The sequence below is a fragment of the Sceloporus undulatus genome, chromosome 4, assembly GCF_019175285.1.
Source record: "Sceloporus undulatus isolate JIND9_A2432 ecotype Alabama chromosome 4, SceUnd_v1.1, whole genome shotgun sequence".
Lineage (NCBI taxonomy): Eukaryota > Metazoa > Chordata > Lepidosauria > Squamata > Phrynosomatidae > Sceloporus > Sceloporus undulatus.
In genome coordinates this window covers 40,895,929-40,917,617 of record NC_056525.1, presented here as the reverse complement: position 1 = coordinate 40,917,617, position 21,689 = coordinate 40,895,929, and the positions used below count along the sequence as shown (strand labels likewise).

General features: G+C 39.7%; 1 protein-coding gene across 1 annotated transcript in view; it reads right to left on the bottom strand.

The window, feature by feature from the left end:
• The window catches only part of NECAB3 (N-terminal EF-hand calcium binding protein 3), a 142,886-nt gene that overhangs the window by 42,957 nt on the left and 78,240 nt on the right, over positions 1-21,689 (bottom strand). The window contains exons 4-5 of the mRNA XM_042466417.1: positions 4,578-4,603; positions 4,164-4,261 (exon numbers count right to left, since the gene is read on the bottom strand). Coding sequence (XP_042322351.1) covers positions 4,164-4,261; positions 4,578-4,603 — 124 coding nt within the window. The remainder of the gene's footprint in view (positions 1-4,163; positions 4,262-4,577; positions 4,604-21,689) is intronic.

Genomic DNA, 21,689 nt, shown 5'->3' with positions numbered 1-21,689 from the left:
GTCCGATATCATGCATGAAAATATTCCCCTGCTTATTTGGTTTGTGTGGATTCACTAAGGAGCGGTGTCTAGGAAAACTCTAAATGTGGCAATGTCCCTGTGTGTCAAAGGCCGTGTGTGAAAATGTACTGTATGTGTGAGAGACACATGCCAGCAGTGGGTCTAGGTGTCAGTCCACTCATAGATGGTTTGCATCTCCCAGAATCCCATGCTGGAGACAATTTGGCTCCAAAACTAAGGAAGGAAGGAAGGACAATGAAAACCAAAAGAATTCCTATCCCTTCTGTATTTGGATTGGTAGTCCTGAAAAGTGGTTGTGATAAACAGTTCCCTTAATTTGAAGTAATCCTACTGAAATACACAAAACTACTCTGGAATAAGGGAAATAGATGTAGGAGTGGGTGATCTCTAGAGGTTTCAATTAGAACATCCTTGTGTGAAATGCATTACATCTTCTAGTCCAAAGCAAAGTACCCCTGAACTACAACTTACGTCAGCAGGGTCAGTAGAAACTACCGTGTGGGCTGCAGAAAGGTCTACAATGACAAATTCTATCTGTTAATACCATGTTTACACTGGGACCCTTCATTTCATCTGGTAACTACTCACAAGATTATTGCAAATACAATGTTATTATATTCTAATGTAATATTTAATGTATGCATTCTAAACATTTGATATCACTACCCAGACAAAATGCAGTCCTAGTGATAAAGGACCGAATTCTGCTCCACTGACATATAATGTGGAGATGGAGGTGTACTTTAACAGTAAAACGTCTATGTGAAAGAGGGGAACTGAACCTTTCCCCCTGTTGTATTTTCATTCCCAGGAGTGAGTTACCATAAGGGTTTTTGTTTGTTTGTTTTTTTCAGCACTAGTTAATAGAAGTTAGCTAGAAAAGGAGGCAAACGGCAGGACCAATATGATGACTGGAAGCTGAAGGATGTTCAATCCACAGCCCCACTCCTACATGCTCATTTTCCTGTGAAAATGAGAATGACAAGCAATTCATTTATACATGTATGTAGTGGATATATGAAAAGACACAGGCATCCTTGCCTGTTACGCCTAGCATGGCTCTAACAGGCATAATACAGCTCAGTTTTTCTTCATTATTGACCCAGAGTCATTTGTGTCTATCTGATTCACTTCTGCTTTCAATTTTATCTAAAACTTTTGTTGCCATAAAATCAGATTGGAGATGGACCTGCTTTGTTCACATATACTTTAATCAAGTCAAAGGAATGGTTAGCCCGTTCAAATATGGAAGCACCCTGTTCAGATGTGATTTTTAGGTCATGCCTATCATTCTAGAAGAATTGAATCATCAGAAACATCAGAAATCCATCACGCTACCTGCTGAGCACAATGAATTATCTTTCCAGCACATTTATATCTAAATTAGACCCCAGTGATACTTGATGCATTAGTAGGTTTAAATGCTTGCAGTTACACTAGAGATGAACTGTGATCCAAAGAACAAAGATGAGAGATGGTTAAGTGTTTAAGAACATTTAAAGACCACTAGTGACTCACTAAAAGCCACTTTCATATATGGTATTCCTCCTACTATGGAGTTCTGGTTTTGCTAAACTGATGGGGCATGTGTCATGGAACAGCCAGAGCTTCGAAATATCTCATTAAAAAGTACTTTATTACTCATTAAAGCCAGTTTGAAAGTTAGACTCCAGGAGACCTGGGTTTGAATCCCTGGTCAGCCATGAGACACACTGGCAGACTTTGATAGGTCACATTATCTCAAGTTTATAGGAAGACAATGGCAAAGCTCTTTGGAACAAATCTTGCTAAGAAAACCCTATAATAGGGTCACAATAAATCAAAGTGAACTCAGTAGGCCCATAACAACAACATTACTAATGACAGTGGGACCTTGGTATCCACTGGGGTTTGGTTCCAGGAACTTCCCCCCACACCCATGAATACCAAAATCCATGGATGCTTAAGTCCAGTACCATAGTATAAAGAATCATAGTAAAATGGCACCCCATATATAAAATGACAAAATCAAGGTTTGCTTTTTGGATTTTTAAAAATATATATTTTCAAGATTTGGATTGAAAAATCTGTGAATACAGAATCCATTCATACAGAGGACAGACTGTACTCTTTTTCTCAGTAACTATGACTAGCAGCATTATTTTTGATCATTTAGTCTCATGTTGTATTCTGGGGAATAAAAAAAAATAGCTCTTACTTTTTTATATCCAAGTGTTATTTTGGGGATATTATGCTAGGGAATTTAGACAGTGCTGAACTTTTATTTTTATTTTTTTTATTTATATCTTAAGAATAAACTGAAAGTAATAAATTAGTAACATGTTACTAACAAGTAAATCCAAATGAAATGAGCAATGCCTTTAAGGAATTTTATGATAATTATATTCTTCAGAAATATACAGAAATACAAAAATAGGTTTTGTGAGGGAACTTCCAATTAACCTAATCTGAAATGTACCTAAAGTTATATTAAATGTTCCTGTAACTTGAGAAGAAATAAAGAACAGGATTATCCATTGAAAACCTGATAAATCAACAGGTCCAGATGGTTTTAATACAATTTTTTTTACAAAACATTTGCCAATGATTTGACCCTACAATTACATAAATTATTTAATGAAATATTCTTGTGAGGAAAAATACCAGATTCCTGGAAGAGAGCAAAAATAAAACCAGGGGATGATCCCCCCACCAATTTATATCAGTTTATAGACTGATAACACTTATTATTATTATTATTTATTTATTTATTTATTTATTTATTTAGCGCTGTACATTTACACAGCGCTGTACATACAAACAATAAAATCAATAAAAATGAAACCTGCCAATGGTGTACATTCTACAAAATACATATAAAACAATAGATAATAATACATGATTAAAAAAAGCAGACAACTAAATAATCTTAATCACTACTTAATCAGGACCAAAAAATATTTACATCTGCTCAAAGATTACGGTAAATAAATTCATAATGATATATGTCCATCAGTCCAAACTGGACTAACCCAGTAGTTATAATATCACTGGATGTGTTGAAAGCTTGAGCATATTTATGTGATAGATTTTTTTTAAATGAATATGAGTGACATGTTTGTTTCAATTATAAATAAATTATAAGTCTCCTTTTCACGTATGGTGTGTGCATGTGTGTTGTGCTAAATCTGACATTTTATTGAAAAGCAACATTCCCACAAGTTCCCCCTTACCTAAATGGAATAAGCATTTAAATACAGAAGCAAAGTTGTTTTGCACATTTAAGATACAACTATTACCTGGAAGATTTCTCATACATTATTTATTCAGTCCATCCCCCTTTCTCTGACATCAAATTTAACATGGAGGGCACTCTACTGCAAACATAATACACACTGGCAGAAGGTTTTAAAAGGATTTACAGTGCAGACTTCGGTAAAAAATAAGACACTTGTTTTATATTTGCAGGAAAAAGAATGTAAAAGGAAGGAATGCTGTACACAGAGGACTCAGACATGAATGTTCTGCACATCACTCTTGAACTAAGATTATCCCTGAGAAATCAAACAGTTTGGGTATCTGAAGGCATTAGCTATTTTTCCTCTGCAAATCACTTTGAATTTGTGGATTCAGGCTATAGTCTTTACCTAGCATATAGCAATTTCTGTATTCACTGTGTAAGGATTGGAGAAATACAAGAACAACAACAACAAGAAAAGAAATGTGCATGGGGAGGAGGAAGATAAGGAGCAGAAAGCTCCCTTCCATCATGAGAAAACAGGTAGATTGAGACTTCAGAAAAAATGCATTTAGATTACTAGTCCCACATTCCCCAGGATGTAGAGATCTGTCCACTAAAAAAAAGTATAATTTCCAAGCTATGGATAAAATCAATTTTAATTGCTGGACAAAAATATAAAATACATGAACAATGGGTGATTTTCCTAATCAGTTTTGTTTGTTTATGAGTCTTGAGTAAGGGATTCCACAATGGCTGGATGTCCATTCATTATGCCATAGATCATTAATATCCATAAAGGAATTAATACTCCATATTAGGAACTGGAGGCAAATGTAATACTAAAGACTTATTAAAGCCATCTGTAAAAGCAATACAGTCCTAGCTCAACTCATTTCCTTTTTGGAACTGAACACACACTTACCAGTTTGGTTTTATCCATGGCTGACAAGACTGCAGTGTTGAGTTGCTCCAAAGCAGATAGAACATGCCTGTATTCTCCAAGATGTTCTGAGAAATAATCTGTAACAGGAGAAAATGAATTACCATTGAGATATCTGAGTAAGTGGTGCAGCATTTTGTCCTGTATTTGCTTTTTTTAAAATTGCATATGTAAGTAGAAGTTGCATCAATACTATTATTAACTATATCTGTTTTTACAGTAGGTACTTGCAGGTAGTGACATTAGGGAACAGATCAGAGTACTAATTGGACTTGGTATTATGCTGTATCTTATCTTGACAAAGCAATGACCTACAGCTTCAGAGGAGCAGAAGAACCAACATGATAATTACAAAATAACATGACAAAAAGTAGGAAAAGTTAATGACCTACTTACCACAAAACTTTTCAGTCTCTAAATTGCTGCAAGAGACAGAGAAAAAACAGTATGAGGTTATGAGTATAAACCTGAGGAGAGACTGTCCAGGGGGTATGGGAATTGTTATCCAATGCATGTGGAGAGCACTAGACTGCAAGAACATGAGAAAGGCACCCATGCTGCATGTACTACAAGTTTCATGTATATAAGTATTATGTCCTGGGCCAGTTGATCATTTTCTGTCTTGTTCTCTAGTGCTTCTAAACTTTACTGATCTTTCCTTAGGTTACACATGTATAATAGCAAATACTTCCAGTGGTCAAAATCCAGTAAGCTGCTGGCAGAGCATAAATCTTGACCAGCTTACGTATGTTGGTGGTTGGGGTGGTGGACCTCTTTTTCTTGATTCTGTAAAAAGAGCCATATGGTTTCTAGGCTAGGTATGAAAATAATATTCAAAAATATTTTTAAAAGATAAAAAACATGTTTTTGAGTATTGAAAAACAGTGATGAGAAGTATACAGGACTGTTGAAAATCTTTGCTGTTTGGGACTTATCTGAAAAATTCACATGTGGTTGTTTCTTGCAGAAAACAGTATTACTTTTTGTGTGTAAAATAATATTTCAATGCAAAAATATTAATTCCTGCAGAGAAAATGCTGTTTTCTGCAGAGAAAATGCTTTAATTGTGGATTTATTCTGCATAAAAATTTCCATATGGTTGATTTCCACAGAAAACAGCATTTTCTGCATAGAAATGTACAGAAAATGCTGTTTCTTGTGCAGAAAATAGTGTTTTCTGAGGGGAAAAAACATGAGGTCTGCACAGAATAAGTCCCAAACTGCAAATAGTCTTCAAAAATTGCATGGTTTTTGAACACTTTCTTGAAACAGGAAGAAAATTGCTGAAATTACTTTGTGGGATCTTCAAGAAGATACTTAGTGAAAAATTACATCCCTGTGATAGGGATCCCATTTTGGGAGAATGGCAGGATATAAATCCAACAAACAAACAAATGGTCTATCCACTAATAAAACATGGGAGCATACCTACTGGTAAGTGACTTCTGCTACCCTTGCATATTCAGGTCAAAGCTGCCCCACACAGTCCTTCATTTTCCATGAAGAACCAACATAAAGAGTTGAAAACTGGGATGAGTGCACTATTTATTCATTTAATTATTATATAAAGTATTTCTCACCCTCCCAACACCAGCAGATCTGAGAGCATGGTACAATCAATAAAGTCTTGAACAACAATCTAAAATACTTTATAACACCTCTAAATAATTTCAAACAATTGAGCAGCGCCAGCAAAACAAATGTAGTTGTTAGTCCCAACAAGATATATCAACTGAAACAATGGAATTTATATATGTATTGACTCATTGACATTCCCATTGCTTCAGTAGGTCAGATCTTGATGGGACTAACAACTGGACTGAAGCAAAAACTCACAAACTAGTTTCACCGCTACTTCTGGCATTTTCGCCATCACATTTGAAGAGCTAAAAGGATGAAAACACAGACAAACATACTCATCTACACAAGCCTTCCAGAAACTTATGCAATGCCCCCCAAATGCCTCTATTTTCTTCTCTCCAAATGGTGACAGGAAGTGACATGATGTCTATTCCTGTTAACATTTTGGGAGGACCTGCAGAGGAAAATAGAGGCATTTGAGCTTGCTATGGAAGAGTTTTGGTCTGCTAGGGAACCTGGGGGTGGGATTAGCCCCTGGCTGCCTCTAAATTGCCCATCTTTGTTGTACATGTTTATTCAAGTGTACATTCCATTGAATTCAAAGGGGTTTTCTTAAGTAAATAAAGATAGTTGTCGGTATCTACAATGTGATATGAGAATAACTAAGCTCCCCCACTCCTTTGGTTCCCAAGTGTCCAGTGACTATATTCACATAGTTCTTCTTTCAGCTTCCATTCTTAGTAATGACACTGTGCTATTTGTTTTTAAAAAAAACACATTACAGAGGCATTCTATTGCACTGCCATCAGCAAAGTAGTAATAACAACAATAATAATACCGTGCTGTTCTTATGTAATGTATGCTGAAATAACAGCAGACTAAGGCTGGAGTCTGCTGTACATCTATCTGGGAGCAAGCTCTAGTGACTATACTGGGACCTTCCTCTGAAGAAACATACACAGGATTGTGTTGTTTAGTTTCTACTGCCTTCTCCCACTCTTCACCCCATGGTAAGATATTCTCTAGAATATAGAATACACATTCTATGGTGAAGGAAATTATCTACCTTAGAACAGGTGGGAGTGGGAAGACCTTTGAGGGAAATCTACTAGTAGATCTCTGCATATTTTTTTAAAAATGTAATAGGCTTTGCCCACTGAAAAGTATGGGAATTTTTTTTAAAAAAATCTTAACATTTATGCTTCAAAGATTTATGAAGGTATTCTCTAAATTATACTTGACAGCTTCTGTCCTGGTGATAACAAAATATATAATGTGTAAACTGAACATTCCATATAAGAAAACTCTAGCTCTCAGTTCCCTAAGGGCACTAAGAGTACTTGGTACTTATCTAGCCCTTTTCATCTCCTGAATTTGTAACAAACATTAAGCAATTAATAATTAAAATGCTGAATAATTTAGCACTGAGATAAACCTTGAGAAAAATCAAGCAGCTAGATCTATGCCCTGTACTGTACTCTAAAATAGAACACTGGCAGAACAGAATCTAGAACAGAAACATTGCATTCATAATGAGAAGAAGGGTGAACAAAAAGGAGTAAATATGTCACTGTTAAGACAAACTAGTTGATTGCAGCATGAACTGAAGAGGATTACAATACACTTTCTCTGAGGCACTGGTTCCATTCCTCAGATTGATGGACTCCATCAAAGCATCTGAGGAAGTGAATCATAATTACATACATTCCTGCTAAAATAAATTAACTGAAGATGTTACAAGACTCCCCTGCAACCTTTCCTGCCCTTCTTCTTATGGTGGAATAGACTAGCATGACTATCCTTTTGAAAATTGTTTTCACTGCTGAATATGTAATGGAATCTTTGCTTCTGGTGTTGGTGTTGATGTTGCACACAGTATTTTACAGCTTATAAATTCACACCCTCCAAACACTCTCTAGACAGCTCTTGCTGAAAGCACCAGCATTATTCTTAAGACCTTCAGCCACTTTCAAACTGGGGTGTAAACATGTTTGTTTAAACATGTAAATATCTGGTTGTGCTCCTCCTGTTGAATTCTTGTAAGCCATGATATAAAAATTGTGATCTTCATCATCACCATCATCATGTTGACAGTAACTCAACAGTTTTCTTCTATCATCATCATGATGTGATCCTTACAACCATCCTGTAAGTTTAGCTGTTCTATTATTCCCACATTACAAAGGAAGGGCTGAGTAGACAGAGTGTGGTTGTACAAGATCACAATAACCTACTTTCAAAGATAGCGAAGTGAAAATCCCTGCCCGTCCACTTGCAGTGAATTATATTTTTGAACAAAAGGTTGTTTAACCACTTCTGCAATCTCTTGCACTAGTTATGCAACTGTATTTCATAATCAGATGGGCAATTGTATTCAGGCTACCACCTTTGCACTAAATGTGAAAATGTACTCATTGAGTTTCCATGGTTAAATGGAAATTTGAACCCGAGTCTCCCCATCATATCTAACACCATAATCACTGCAACATCACATGTGTTGTAAGAAGCTTTGAGAAAATACTGTATCAAGCTACATTAAACTAAACAGATTCCCTTCTAGGAGAAGTTTTAGCAGTGGCAGCTGGAGGCTCATATTTAAGAGGCTGTTTGCATTTAAGGGGCTGTATTCCCTCCAGCCTCATATCATCCTGTTTAAACAACAGCAATAGCAATAGCAAGTACATTTCTATATTGCTTATCAGTGCACTTTAGCACTCTCTAAGGGGTTTACAATGTGTAAACTAATTGCCCCTAACAAACTAGGTACTTATCTTAGTGACCTATGGAAGCCATCTCACTGACATAATGGCCACCAGCCACTGCTGCGTTTCAGGATAAAAATTCTATTTTATTTTTCTTATTTGTTTATTTATTACATTGCTATTTGTTTAGCCATAATGCTAAGCCAACAATAATCACTGTGGTATCCAGGCAGAGGCATCTAATGTGACTCTCTGTGGGGGTATGAAAGAAGAAAATGTAATGAATGATGGATCTAAAATATTCATATTCCCAGATGTCAGCTCTTTTCCCAAAGGAGAGGAAACACACTAGGAAGATAGAGATCCAGCCTGACCATAATAAAACCTCCATTCTACTGTGCAGCTGGGGTTCTTCCTATTAGGACTAAAGATGATCATCAGCATTTCTTCTGTTGCCAATCTGCTAAGGGAAATAAAACCAGCATGTTACATAGCTCCAGCAAAGAGAAGCTCCATTGCATTTAAAAAAAAAAAAATTTGCACTGAATCAATCAGTTTGATGCAAAGCTCCTTCCATTACAGATGTCCATTACAGATTCCAGTAATGGAAGGAGTTTTGCATCAGTCTGATTGATTTAGTGTGAATTTTGCTGTGCAGGCAAAATTAATAATAAGATAAAGGTGGCCATGTATCCTCCTTTGCAGATGTCAGTACTATATTTGAAGGGCAGTAGGACAAGATTCAATTTAAAGGCATCCTCTTTCTAAAGTGCTGCCCAATTCACATCTGGTTTAAAGATAAAGAACCACAAGAAGAGAGAGTAGGAGCTTTGAAGTTGCCTGTCAACATTTACCATCTGCACAGCAGACTGAACAAGCACACAGGCCACATGGTCCCAGCTATGGAAGATATCTTCCATTTCTATTTAAATTCTAGTAGTTATGTCAACATCCACTTCTATACATATAAATTAGCACATACAGATTTTATGTCTGTGTCCTCTTTTGATCTCTTTTCTGGGGATGCTTCTTCAAAAATTCTAGGACATCCAGGCCAAGAACATGTTGGAATCTAAATCTAGGAACACTTGCATTAAAAGTAGGACTATTCCATGATATGTAATGATCACATGATCTGAAAGAGCACCTAAGAGAGTGGAAGGGAAAGAGTGCTGGAATAGGGTCAAGACCAAGGTGTTTACAATCCTTGTGATGCTGGGTACTTCCACTGGTCTCTGTCTATGTATCACTGCAAGATGATGAGAGTTGTGGTCCAACATATCTGGAGAACACTTGCGTTAGGAAGGTAGGCACATGTGCTCACTAAAAGATTTCTGTTCTACAATGCCTGAAAAGGCAGAAACAGCCCTGAACAACAGAGTGGTGCTATCTACAAACTGTAATTTCCCAGTAGATGCAAGTGTTATAACTATAGATGTGTGGCTGTGGCATGGACATGGGGGTGGAGAGGAACCAACTAAGGGCATCCCCCCCCCCAAGAAGAATTCTGCCACTCCAAATAAAGTTTTCCTTTGGTCCCCAAATTTCTAGCATTGTGGTAACTTAAAATAGTTTAGGCATTAGAATTCTTATTTGTAGGAGCAACCCCCTCATCCACCCCACTCTCTGTAGCTATACTCCTGTGTAAGAAACGTGAGCCATTTATCTCTGCCCTCTCCTAGTGACTTTAGTCTCTGAAGGATGCACTGCCAGTATGACATACACAGAAGATAAGTCCCACTGGTTTGGACCAAAATCAATTTCTTCACTCAATCTGGTTGTGAAGACTGCCAGTCTTACAGGTGTCAGCATCAAATAGCTCATGTCTAAGGGACTGGTCTTTTCAGTGCAACTATCCTTCACACCAGGCAAGGACAGTGAAAAGTTACAAAAAACACACTGTCGTCTCTTCCTAGGAAATTCAGTTGGCTTCCAGCCGGAGACTCTAAGAATGATCTTCATTACACAAATGCAGTAACAATCTCCTCTTTTCCTCCTTGGATTTCTTTCAGTGAGCCCAAACACAGGCCTGAATAAAGCTGCTTTGGGTCACTTTGGAGATATGCTGTTTAAATGATGCTTGCATCCTAAAAGGCCAGAAGCCACGCCAAAGCCACACTCCAGTCCTAAGGACTGGAGTGCAGCTGTGGCACAGCTTCTGGCTTCTTAGGATGCATGCATCATTTAAACAGCATACCTCCTAAGTGACCTGTAGCAGCTTTATTTTGGCCTGTCTGTTCAGGCCAAGTGCTCCCACTGGAGCTGGCCATCAGGCAACACCACCTTATTCTGCATGTATCTTCCATTACTTTACCTTCTTGTTGTTAAAGATTATTCTAGATTAATTTAATTACTGGGTGGGGGGATTGCTTCAGGCCAGGGTTAAGGAATCATTAAACAGCTGAGGGCCTGAGGTGTGATATTTTAGAAGATAAAGCACATTGTTTCCAGGACTGTCTGCACCATTGGGGGTGGGGGATGGAGAGAAATCCAGCCCTCAAATATGCATGGAACATAATGTGCTGCTTTCACATCTCCATCTCCATGAGCCCTTCAAAGGAGGATGAACCATTAGAGACACATGCTTCCTCTTCCTTTTCATTTATAAAAGAGTATTCCTAGGTACTGCTATTTTAACTAAATTTAGATCTCTATTGTGACAGACTCGTACAGTCCTACCCCATCATTTTGCTTCCTACCAGTTCCTCTGTCATTCTCTTCCTTCAAGGACACAGTATTTTCTTTCTTTGACAAAAGGATATCCTAACATGATTTCAGATGAGGCTGCCACAGACATGGAGTTTTAAGAAGGTTGTGTGTGTATGTGTGTCCAGACAATGGAGTCTTGTGGTCTCTTCCATATTTACCTGTCCATTATTTTCCCTCCATTTCTTTCATTGTTATTCTTAACACAGACTAGTATTCTTCCATTCTTAATACAGACCAGTAATTTATGTGCATGCAAGTCCCAATTCAGATGGGGAACAAAGGGATATTCACTTGCTTTTGTGTTCCATTCCACCCCCCCCCCCAAAAAAAACCTCATCTTCTGTCAACCTCCAGAAAGGACCGTGACTGCTGTCATTTACTAGTAGAAGGGACGGGTAGGTGTTTCAAATCATCAAGATCCAACTGCTTCAACGTCTTCAGAGGAAGAAAAAGACAAGTTCACTTCACTGGAGAGTGCACTCATTTCTTCACCCTCCCCAAATGAAGCAAGACCAGCTGCTTCTCTGTGGTCTGAACCACCTCCCACCCTTCTCCACTGGTAAGTGACAGCAGAGCATCTCCTGGGGCTTGACAGCTGGCAGGTGAGGAGGGGAGGATGAAGAACTGTGCATGCAGAGCTATGTGTACATGTAGGAGCTTGATTTTCTGGACACACATACAAGGAAAGAAGATAGGATAGTGGTGCAAGGGTTTTTGGACAGTAGCATACAGTCTCTAGGTGTGGCCCATCTAGAAGCACTTCCAAGTGAGATTACCGATGGGACTGCAACAAAGTGCTGTCATGTTGAACACTGTGAATCTTAGTCCTAGACACCAATTCCAGCATCTTCCAAGATGTTACATTCCATTTCCTTTCTGCTGCCTTCCGGTCTCACCACCACCACCCCTGCTCCAAATTCATGTATTCTATGGTGCCCACTGAGTATCTATTTTTATCCCACATTTTATTTTCATTTATTTTTTACATTTGTGGCTATCTGTGTGAGCCCCAGAAGGCTCTGGGGACAGAAAATTGTCCACCTGAAACAACCGCTGTTACCTATACTATCTAAAACAAGACCATGTAATTGTAGTGATGGGAGGAAGAAGAAAAAGAATTCAGTGGCTGTCCTTTTAAACTGAAATGTGTGAGAAGAGATCACACCATGACATAGCTTTCCCCAGCTTGCTACCTTCCAGCTGTGTTTGACCATCACTCACATCAACCTCAGACAGCAAGCCATTCAACATGGGAATTGTAATGAAATACAGCTGCCAGGCACCAGGATGGGGAAGGCCACCCTACTGCATACCAATTTATCATGAATGAAGGTTTGTCTATACCTGGTGCATGTTGGAAAGTATTATATCTTTCAACATTGGAAATCCTTTTACAGCTTAATCTGAACTGGGTTCAGCAAGGATGTATATTTTATGAGGTTTTCCCAATGAGCCAACAAGAGCTCAGCTATTTATGATCTCACCATCTGGTCAATGAATCAGCAAGTGCCCTTTCACTCTATACTGTTTATGGCACTATGGTTCTACTTTTCTACTGTTGGATCACTGGCAGTCCTGGGATGTGTAGCTTAGTGAGGCACTGGAGTTCTCTGGCAGAGAACGCTTAAGTGCTCCCCCCTAAATTGTTAACAACAGGAACCCATAAAATGTTGGCATGGCAGTTAAAGTGCAATCATAGTGCTATAAGTGTGCAGTGAGGAAGGTCTCTTATTCATAATTAATTTATTAAAATATTCTGACAGTCTAAGGTGCCCCTAATTTCAATTTTTATTTTTATTTGTTTTTATTTGTACTATCTATATGATTTCCCCCCACTTTAAAGCTTAATTGGGACTCAATTCCCCCTAAAGAACTATGAAATGATATATTTAAAAATCAAGTTGAGTTTTAAAAGGTGACAAAAGTCTAACTGAAGCAAGTTTTTAAAAAAACTGAACAGAGGAAGCACCAGTGATCAATGCAATATTAATTGTCAATATAAGGCCCTCTAAAAATGCAGATGGAATCAGTTTTAAAAGGGACATTCCATCCTATGAAAACCAGAGTACAGGTCATGGGTGGGAATAATATAGTCTTCCAAATGTTGGAATGAACTTTTGAACAGCCTCAGTCAGTATATCCAGTGATGAGAAATACTGGGAGTTGCAGTCTAACAATATCTGGAAGACTGCAAAGTTTATCTCCCTTTGCTATGTTGTTTGCTACAACATATGCCTACATCATCTAAAGAAAAATTATTTTGCTTCATTCCATTTTGAAGCAAATTCTTCCCTTCCCCAATATGAAAATTTCTGCATGAAACTGATGACAAATCATTTTTTCCTGACAGCTCATACTATTAATTGACTGAGATTTCCTTAATCAAGCAAGAGCCCAGCTTTGATTATATCACAAGTTCCCAACCTGATCACTTAAGCAATAGGGAAGGGCTGTAGCCTGAGTACATGCTTTGAATGCACAAGGCCCCAATGATGCTCGGCATCACCACTTGGGACTGGCAAAACACCTGCTTCTAAGAAACCCAGGAGAATTTATGCCCGTTGGCATAATGAGATAGATGACTACTGTACATGTTTGTTGCAGATATCTATATATTCCCAAATTGAAGGCTGAGCACTTCCTGATACAATGTTGTGAAAGGAAAGGACAGGTCCTGCTTCTAGTTCTTATTGAACAGAATGAAAAAGTTACAGATCCTAACTGAAAGCATGAGAATTTTCATTCACAGCTCAAACTGCAAGCATCTAGATCTGTACACACAACTTAATATCATATACAAAGCTTAAAGGAAGCTGCTTATACATGCTTTAATGATAGCCATTTGTATTCCAAAATCAGTTAATGTCAATAGGTTAATCCCCAATGTGTCTGGAACACAGAGATTTCATATGGTCAAGAGAATTCATCTTCTTAGGTCTAGTGGCTGACATCCTTTCTGCAACCACATGCAAGATGTATAAGTGATTGCTGTTATTATATAGAAGTCAAGATTCTTTGATGCTGAATCTGAATACCTCTCTGTCCTCAAAACAAAAGGTTATACTGTTATGTTTTGTCTTTGTGTCTGACTGTATATGTTTGATGTCCCACCATTTGATGGAACGGGCTTAATAATAATAATAATAATAATAGTTGTTGTTGTTGTTGTTGTTGTTGTTGTTGTCAGCACTCCCATATATCACCTTCCTATCAGAACACACTGGAGATGTATATGAGTGACAGCAGCATTGCTTTTCCTGCAGAGAGCAGCTTTAGGACCAATCTCCACATAACTCTGTTACTGCTGTTCCGCCTGCTACTAATGGCAGTTTCTGGGGTGGGAAACACCATAGAACACAACAATACAGAGGTTAAAAAAGCCAGTGTACATCTTTCTTTGTATGCTACTCAGGCAATTGTTGAGTCAGACAATATGTTTTGTTTTTTTTAGAGATTTGGATATGTTTTAAGAAAGGCATTCCTGGTTTTTGTTTTTAAACTGATCTCATTTTTCCTTCTGGAAAATCAGGGATTGCAGAGTGCATGGGGGTGGTGGGGACAGAGCTGCCAGAGTGAAAATGGGAGTGATCACCTATACCTTTAATGGTTGTGTAGAAGAGATAATTTAAGCAGGTCTTGCTTTTTGCTTAGTTACATGAAAAGCAACACCTGTTGAAATTCCTTCTTCTATGCAACCACTGAAGCTTCAGATGCCCTCTCTAGTTTTCAATCTGGTAACCTTAGTCAGGGAATATCACACTGTTGTTGTTGTCGTCTGCTGCTTCTGCCAAACTGGGGGAGGCTATCAGCTCCTAGGCTTTGGTAACCTGTGTTACCCTAGTCTCCCTCCCCCGTCTCTGAGTCTCCAGTATCTTCCTATTGCTGGGTGACTGATCAATGGCACAGCAGCCAGCATTCTTCTCATCACAGGAAGCCTAGGAGCCCCTGGCTGGGATTAAACTCACAACCTTGTGGTTTGTGAGCTTGGAAGGACTTATATCTATCTTGCCCATGAGAATTAATAAAGGGTGGGGAGGAAGGCCTTTACAGCAATGGAGCCAACAAAAATTGTGAAGTGGAAGCTGGTTATGCTTTATTGGTAGAGGATGGAGACTGAGGGCTATAAATGTCCCTCCCTATTGAAAGAGATGAAGGGTTCATAGTTGTTGTATGCCTTCAAGTCATTTCCAACCTATGATGACCCTATCATGGTTTTTTAATGAGGAGAAACATTTGTTCAGTGGGGAGTTGCCTTTGCTTTCCTGTGAGACCTGAGAGAGTGTGATTAGCTCAGGGTCACCCAATGGACATCTATGTCCAAGCAAGAATTCAAACCCTAGTCTGCAGTCATAGTCCAATGATCAAACCACTATAACATGCTGGTTCTCAAAATCCAAAGAGATAGGAAAATTACAGTGGGGTGAAGCATGCTGAAAGAAACCTGTGAAGCCAAAACATATTTAACCTATTTTAATTATATTTTTGTCACTGACTTATAATGATAAATGACATAACTGCTTAAACAATGTCATTCATAAAGCATATTTGAAAACCACAAAGTATCATTAATAAATATTTTTAACAACAGTATCAGTTATAGGAAAGTGTCTAACCTCCTCTTCTCTTTCACATACAATTGTTTTGTTGTCAGGCCAGGGATTAGACAAGAGAAAGTTAAGGTTGATCTAGCTAAGTTTTGCCTGGTAGATCTTTTGTTAGCTAAACTACATCAATTATTAGGTAACCAGCAAAAGGCAAGGAGGTGCTGACTTGATTTTTTTTTAAAACAACAACAAGAGAATATGAACAAAAAATGCTGGATCAGACTAAAATCCTCTTTAGTCCAATTTTCTGTTTGCCTATGGGAAGCCTATCAGAAGAACATGAGTGTGACTATGTTCATTATATGTTCTGGAGTACCAGAAGCAAGGAAAAGCTATCTGAGGTCTAAAGGTTAACCATCTTAATGTACAAGACTCTGATTCAGGAATTCACATGAGGGAATTTTACAGCTGTGATGAACCCAGACTAGTCTTTGAGGCCACTCTGTCCTTGAGAATAAAATATAGATGCCAACTGGGAACCTTTTGTTTAAATCTTTGATCCTGGCAGCCCTGGCAGATGATTTTTTTCATTGACATAACTGACATAAACTTTTAATGAGAAAATTCTGGAGTGACCCAATAAAACTGCAGGGAAAGGCTTGTGGAAAATTAGGTTTATAGAAGTTGAGAACATCCAAAAAGCAGACACAATACACAATAATCATGCCATCCCCTTTTGTCTTCATGTTTTCTATCTCTTCCTATCTCTCATTTGGATTTGTGGTTGCAAACGTCTCTTAAAAGGAGAAAAAGAAATTAATGTTGGTTGGTTAGGGGATGAAGCTTGATCTTGAACTTTCTCTTTAAATCAGAGAACCTTTTTAAATAACTGTGTTTCTGGTTCAAAGATTGTTCTGTTTTGTTCACTTTAACTATGGTATATAAAAGAATGTTATAAAAAAAGATCAATATACTGTACATCCTCTTGCACAAACAAAGGAACATAAAAGACTGCAGCAACTTGAGGACCATAGCATTAACTTCCCAAAATCATGCTCAAAATTCTGCAAACAACGACTCCAATGGAGAGAGTAATCCCAGAGGTGCAAGTGAGGTTCAGAAAAGGAAGAGGCACTGAGGACCACATTGCGAATATACAGTGGTTAATGAAGTGCAGTTCTGGAGTATTCCAGAAGAAAATCAGTGTGATCTTTATAAACTGTACCAAAGCCTTTGATTGCATAGATCATGAAAAGCTATGGTAATGCTCTTAAATAAATAGGAGTACCACTATATTTGATAGTCCTGATGAGAAATCTGAACTTAGATTAAGAGGCTACAGTTAGAACAGAATATGGAGAAATAGAATGGTTTCCAATTGAAAGGGGGGGGGGGTCAGACAAAGCTGCATTCTATCACCCTATTTGGTTAACTTGTATGCAGAAAATATAACATGAAGAACAGGGTTAGACTCAGAAGAGGCGTGAATATAAAAGGAAGGAGCATCAACAATCTAAGATGTGCAGATGACATCATAATACTAGTGGAAAACATAATAGACCTGGAACTACAGTGAACCTGCGCCATACTCAGGTTCGCTATAGGAGGCTTTCAGCTTATGCTGAAGCTGTGTGGCTAATGAGAAAATGGCGCACATGGCTGCGGCACGAGCACAAGCACGAGCTCCATTATATCCAATGGCATACGTGTTTTTTGCCTTACCGGGGGGGGGGGGGCGGAATGGCAAAGGCCCACTATATTACTAAGGAAAGCTAAAGCAGAAAGTGAAAAGGGAAACTTACTAGTGAACACAACCCCCCCCCCAAAAAAAATAACCACAGAGGATTACATAAATTAAACCATGATAACAAGGAAATTGAAACAGTTAAAGATTTCTTATACCTTGGATCAAATACTGATCAGAACAGAGACTTCAGTCAAGAACTCAGAAGAAGACTAAGCTTACCGCACTATTCCTCTTGGTCCGTTCTGAGCACGGAACGGAAGGAGCAGGAACGAGTGCGGAACAAGTGGGGGACGGATTTTACCACACACACCAGTCCCTCATTCGTTCCGTTCCCCCTCTCTTCCGTTCCCATTCAATTCCAGAGGGAGCACTTTTTGAGAACTGTTCAGAACAGTTCTCAAAAAGCATTCCCTCTGGAATTGAATGGGAATGGAAGAGAGGGGGAACGGAATGAGTGAGGGACTGGAGTGTGCGGTAAAATCCGTCCCCCACTCGTTCCGTTTCCTGCCGGGCCGTTCTCAGAATGGCCCTGAAGCCCAGTGCGGTAAGCTTCTAAGAATGGGGAGGGCAACCATGAAAGCAGTAGCTTTCAATTGTCCAATGCAACATTTCAGGTGCAAAATCAAAGTATGGCACAACATACACATAAATTGGTTTTTGGCATCTAAATACACTTCCCACTTTTCAAGAAATCAGTTGTCAAAACCTACCAAATGTCTAATTTCATTAGTTTAGCCTGTGGCACAATAAAGTTCAATAAGGACCAAGTTACATTTATGGACTAATCATAGCGGCTAAAAACATGCACCAGGAACTGCAAATTTCTGAGAAGATGAATAAGAACTGAATGTCCTATTTATTATTCTGATTACATATTACTGTATAATCTATGCAACCTAAATTGAGTAGGTTTCTGTTTCTGCTACATCTTAGTGAACGTATACATTCAGGTTTGCATGCCTTTTAGCTCCTGTGATCAGCCTGATGTATTCAACTAGTTTAATTCTGCAGATCACATGGAAAATGTCTCTGCAAGAAATAACATTCTAGCTATCGTGTGCCATAACTGCTATATGCTTTTCTCTGTGAGATACATTGTGGTATAGTTGCCTGCAAAGCATCTGGCAATAAGCTGCTTGCAGATCTATTCCTTAAACTGATTTTCAGGTGCTTGAAAAGCAACCAAGGAATGAAGGTTATCCCAATGTTAAGACCTTAAAAATCTGTTTTATGAGTTCTTCAAGATATTTCTTTAATGCTAGAAACAGCAGAGGAAAAAGAAACATTTTTACAGGAGGAAAGAAAGGGATTGTGTGGTGCAGAAAAATGGAAAACAAGGAATAGGAGACAGGCAAAAATAAGCATGAGAGTATGCAACAGTCCCCTAAAATGAATTTTAAACCACAGACAGGACAGGAGCTGTAGTTAATTTTGTTCAACTACGTGACAGATCAGATATATTTATTTTATCCCTTAATTATTGTTGTTGTTGTTGTTGTTATTATTATTATTATCCTTTATTTATAAAGTGCTGTAAATTTACACAGCGCTGTACATACAATCTTTTTAATTGGACGGTTCCCTGCCCTAAGGATTACAATCTAAAAAGCCACGACACAAAAGGAGAAGGGGAAGGGGATGACTGTGGGGTAGCCATTGTAGGATATTGGAACAAAAAGTGTAATGGTGCTGGTGTAACCTTGTAGTTTTGAACTGAATCCCTCCTTTGCCATGAATTTACTCAAGCCAACTCTTCATGAATTTTCCATTTGCCTATTTGCTGCAGACAAGATACTGAAACTTTGCCATAGAGGACTGTTGTAAGAATCACAACTAAATAACACAAGGAAATTATGCTGAAAGTTAAGCGTTATAAATTAAGACAAAGTGCTTCAAGACTGTCTATGTTTTCAGGCTGTCTTCTTTTGGAAGCCAATTCCATTCATTCAAAATAAGCAGACCAGCCAAGCTGAGCCTACAAAAGAGAAAGACTATGGCGGGTTACAGACGGGCAAAAAGGGGTGTATTCATGACGTCATGAAGGTAGAGCCTTCAGACGGGCCTTACCTGAATGCCGTCATGAACACGCCCCCCGCACGGCCCAAGCGGGAAGAAGCGGCATTAAAAAGGTGCTGCTTTTTTCCGCTTCTTTTTGATTTGCGGCGTACGTGTGCAGCTCCGTCTGTAAGCTGCTGCACCGATACGTCAGAATTGCTACGCCGCAAATATAAGTTGCCCGTTTAAAAGCTCCGTGTCAGCTGCGTCGCATAATGGGTCGGGGTCCGGGACATGCGCGGTATGCAGTCAGGCTTTAATTGCAGTGTCCGCTGCCATGCAGCTGTGGAAGCTGTGGCACAGCTGCGGCGCATTTTAAGTCTCATAACCCTAACCCTAGAGCCACTTGTGCACATGCGTTGCTAGAATCGCGGGAAGTTGTAAGTTTTGCATGCGGATGTTTTGGTTGTAGAAAGTGATAAGGGAAAGTTTGGAATTTAAAGTGACCCCCTACACACATTCCTGCGCCATTTTCACCTGGGAACGGGCACAGTTCGGCTGCTCCTGGCACAACTATGTGGCGGCTCCCCTTTGCCACAAGGTAGGATGGCTCAGCCATCCACCAGCACCCCGAAAAAAGGCATGGGGACGTCTTGGTCTCATACTGAGACAGCTGACCTGATAGCTATATGGTCCCAGCCAAACATTCTGCGAAACTGAGCAGTCCTACTGAATGCTGACACATATCGAGAAGTGGAAGAAGCCATGGAGAGCCAAGGGCCAAAACAGAACTTTGGAGGAGTGTCGCCGAAAATGCAAGTGCTGAAATCTCAATACAAACAATACAGAGATGCCCTGGCAGAGTACTACGAAGGGCGCCCCCCACCCTTTACAAGGAACTGCATGCTTTCATTAAAAGTGATGAAGCATCAGACCCAACAGACTAGCCACCACAGTCTTGAGATGCAGGGACATTCCAGCATCGGCGGAGACAGCCACTCTGGCCAGGGCCATAGCACCGCCAACAGTAGCCTGATCAAGCGCTATGGCAGCCACTGCCGTTCGCTGTTCTGTGCCATCATCATCATCACTGCTGCTGTCATCCAAGTCTACAGCTGTCATGGTGGTGGATGATGGGACCTCCATTGCAGCGGCAATGGAGGCAGAGGGGGCGGAGGGGGCAGAGGAGGTGGGGAAGACGGCGGTGGCAGCGGCGACAGCCGTGGCTGTGGATTGCAGCTTCAGGAAAACAACAGGGAACAAAGGAGAGGAGGCATCCATGATGTTGGTGACATTGGCAACTGTGCAAGCGGACAAGGATGCCAACATCAGCTGATCACCAGCTGGCAAGAGGGCACCTTTGTTCTTGGCCAGGGCGGGGAAAAAAGTTTAAAGGGGCTTGGGTGTTTTAAATGCACACATAGGCTTTCTGCCGCCGCTGCTTAGCGCTGCAGCTGCGCAGCTGCGCATCCGCCAGCCGGCAAAAGGGAAAAAAAGCCGCGGTTTGGGCCGCCCGTGCGGAAGCTGCCTCTTTCTTTGCGGCATCCTCCGAGGCGGCGGTATGGAAGCTACAGGTCCGAAACGGACCCAGGTGAGGCGTCTTCATTGCCCCCCGTGTGGAAGCCCCAACACCTGAAGCACGCCCCCAGGGCGGGCCGTCTGGAGGCTCCGTATTCAGCTGAATACACCTCCAAGACATCTTCTCCTGCCTGTCTGTAACCTGCCATTGTCATCAATTCCCATCAGCACTCTACATCAGGGAAACAGTCCAGTCCCCGCGCCAGAGGATAAATAGACATAAATCAGACATTAGAAATGGGAATACACAAAAACCAGTGGCAGAACATTTCAATCTCCCTGGGCATTCCATTTCAGACCTCAGAACCATAGTCCTTGAACAAAAGAACTACAAAAGAAGATTTGAAAGAGAAACAGCAGAATTGGAGTTCAGCCACAAAGTACAGTCCTCCAGCAACCGATAGAACAAAGATAAAGAACATCCTGGATCACTACACACTTTTAAACACTATCTGACCCCATCTTCATGGGGGGTGTCTTACACTCATCTATTCTACCCACCGACAGGCTAGTTTCCAAAGCTAGGCTGGTTTTGGCATTTCATTCCCATACACAAAGCCTTTGTTCACAAAAGACTGTTAAAACTGGACTTGCCATTTTATTTCCATACACAAAGTATTATGAATTTAAACTGACATTCTCACATAGCAAT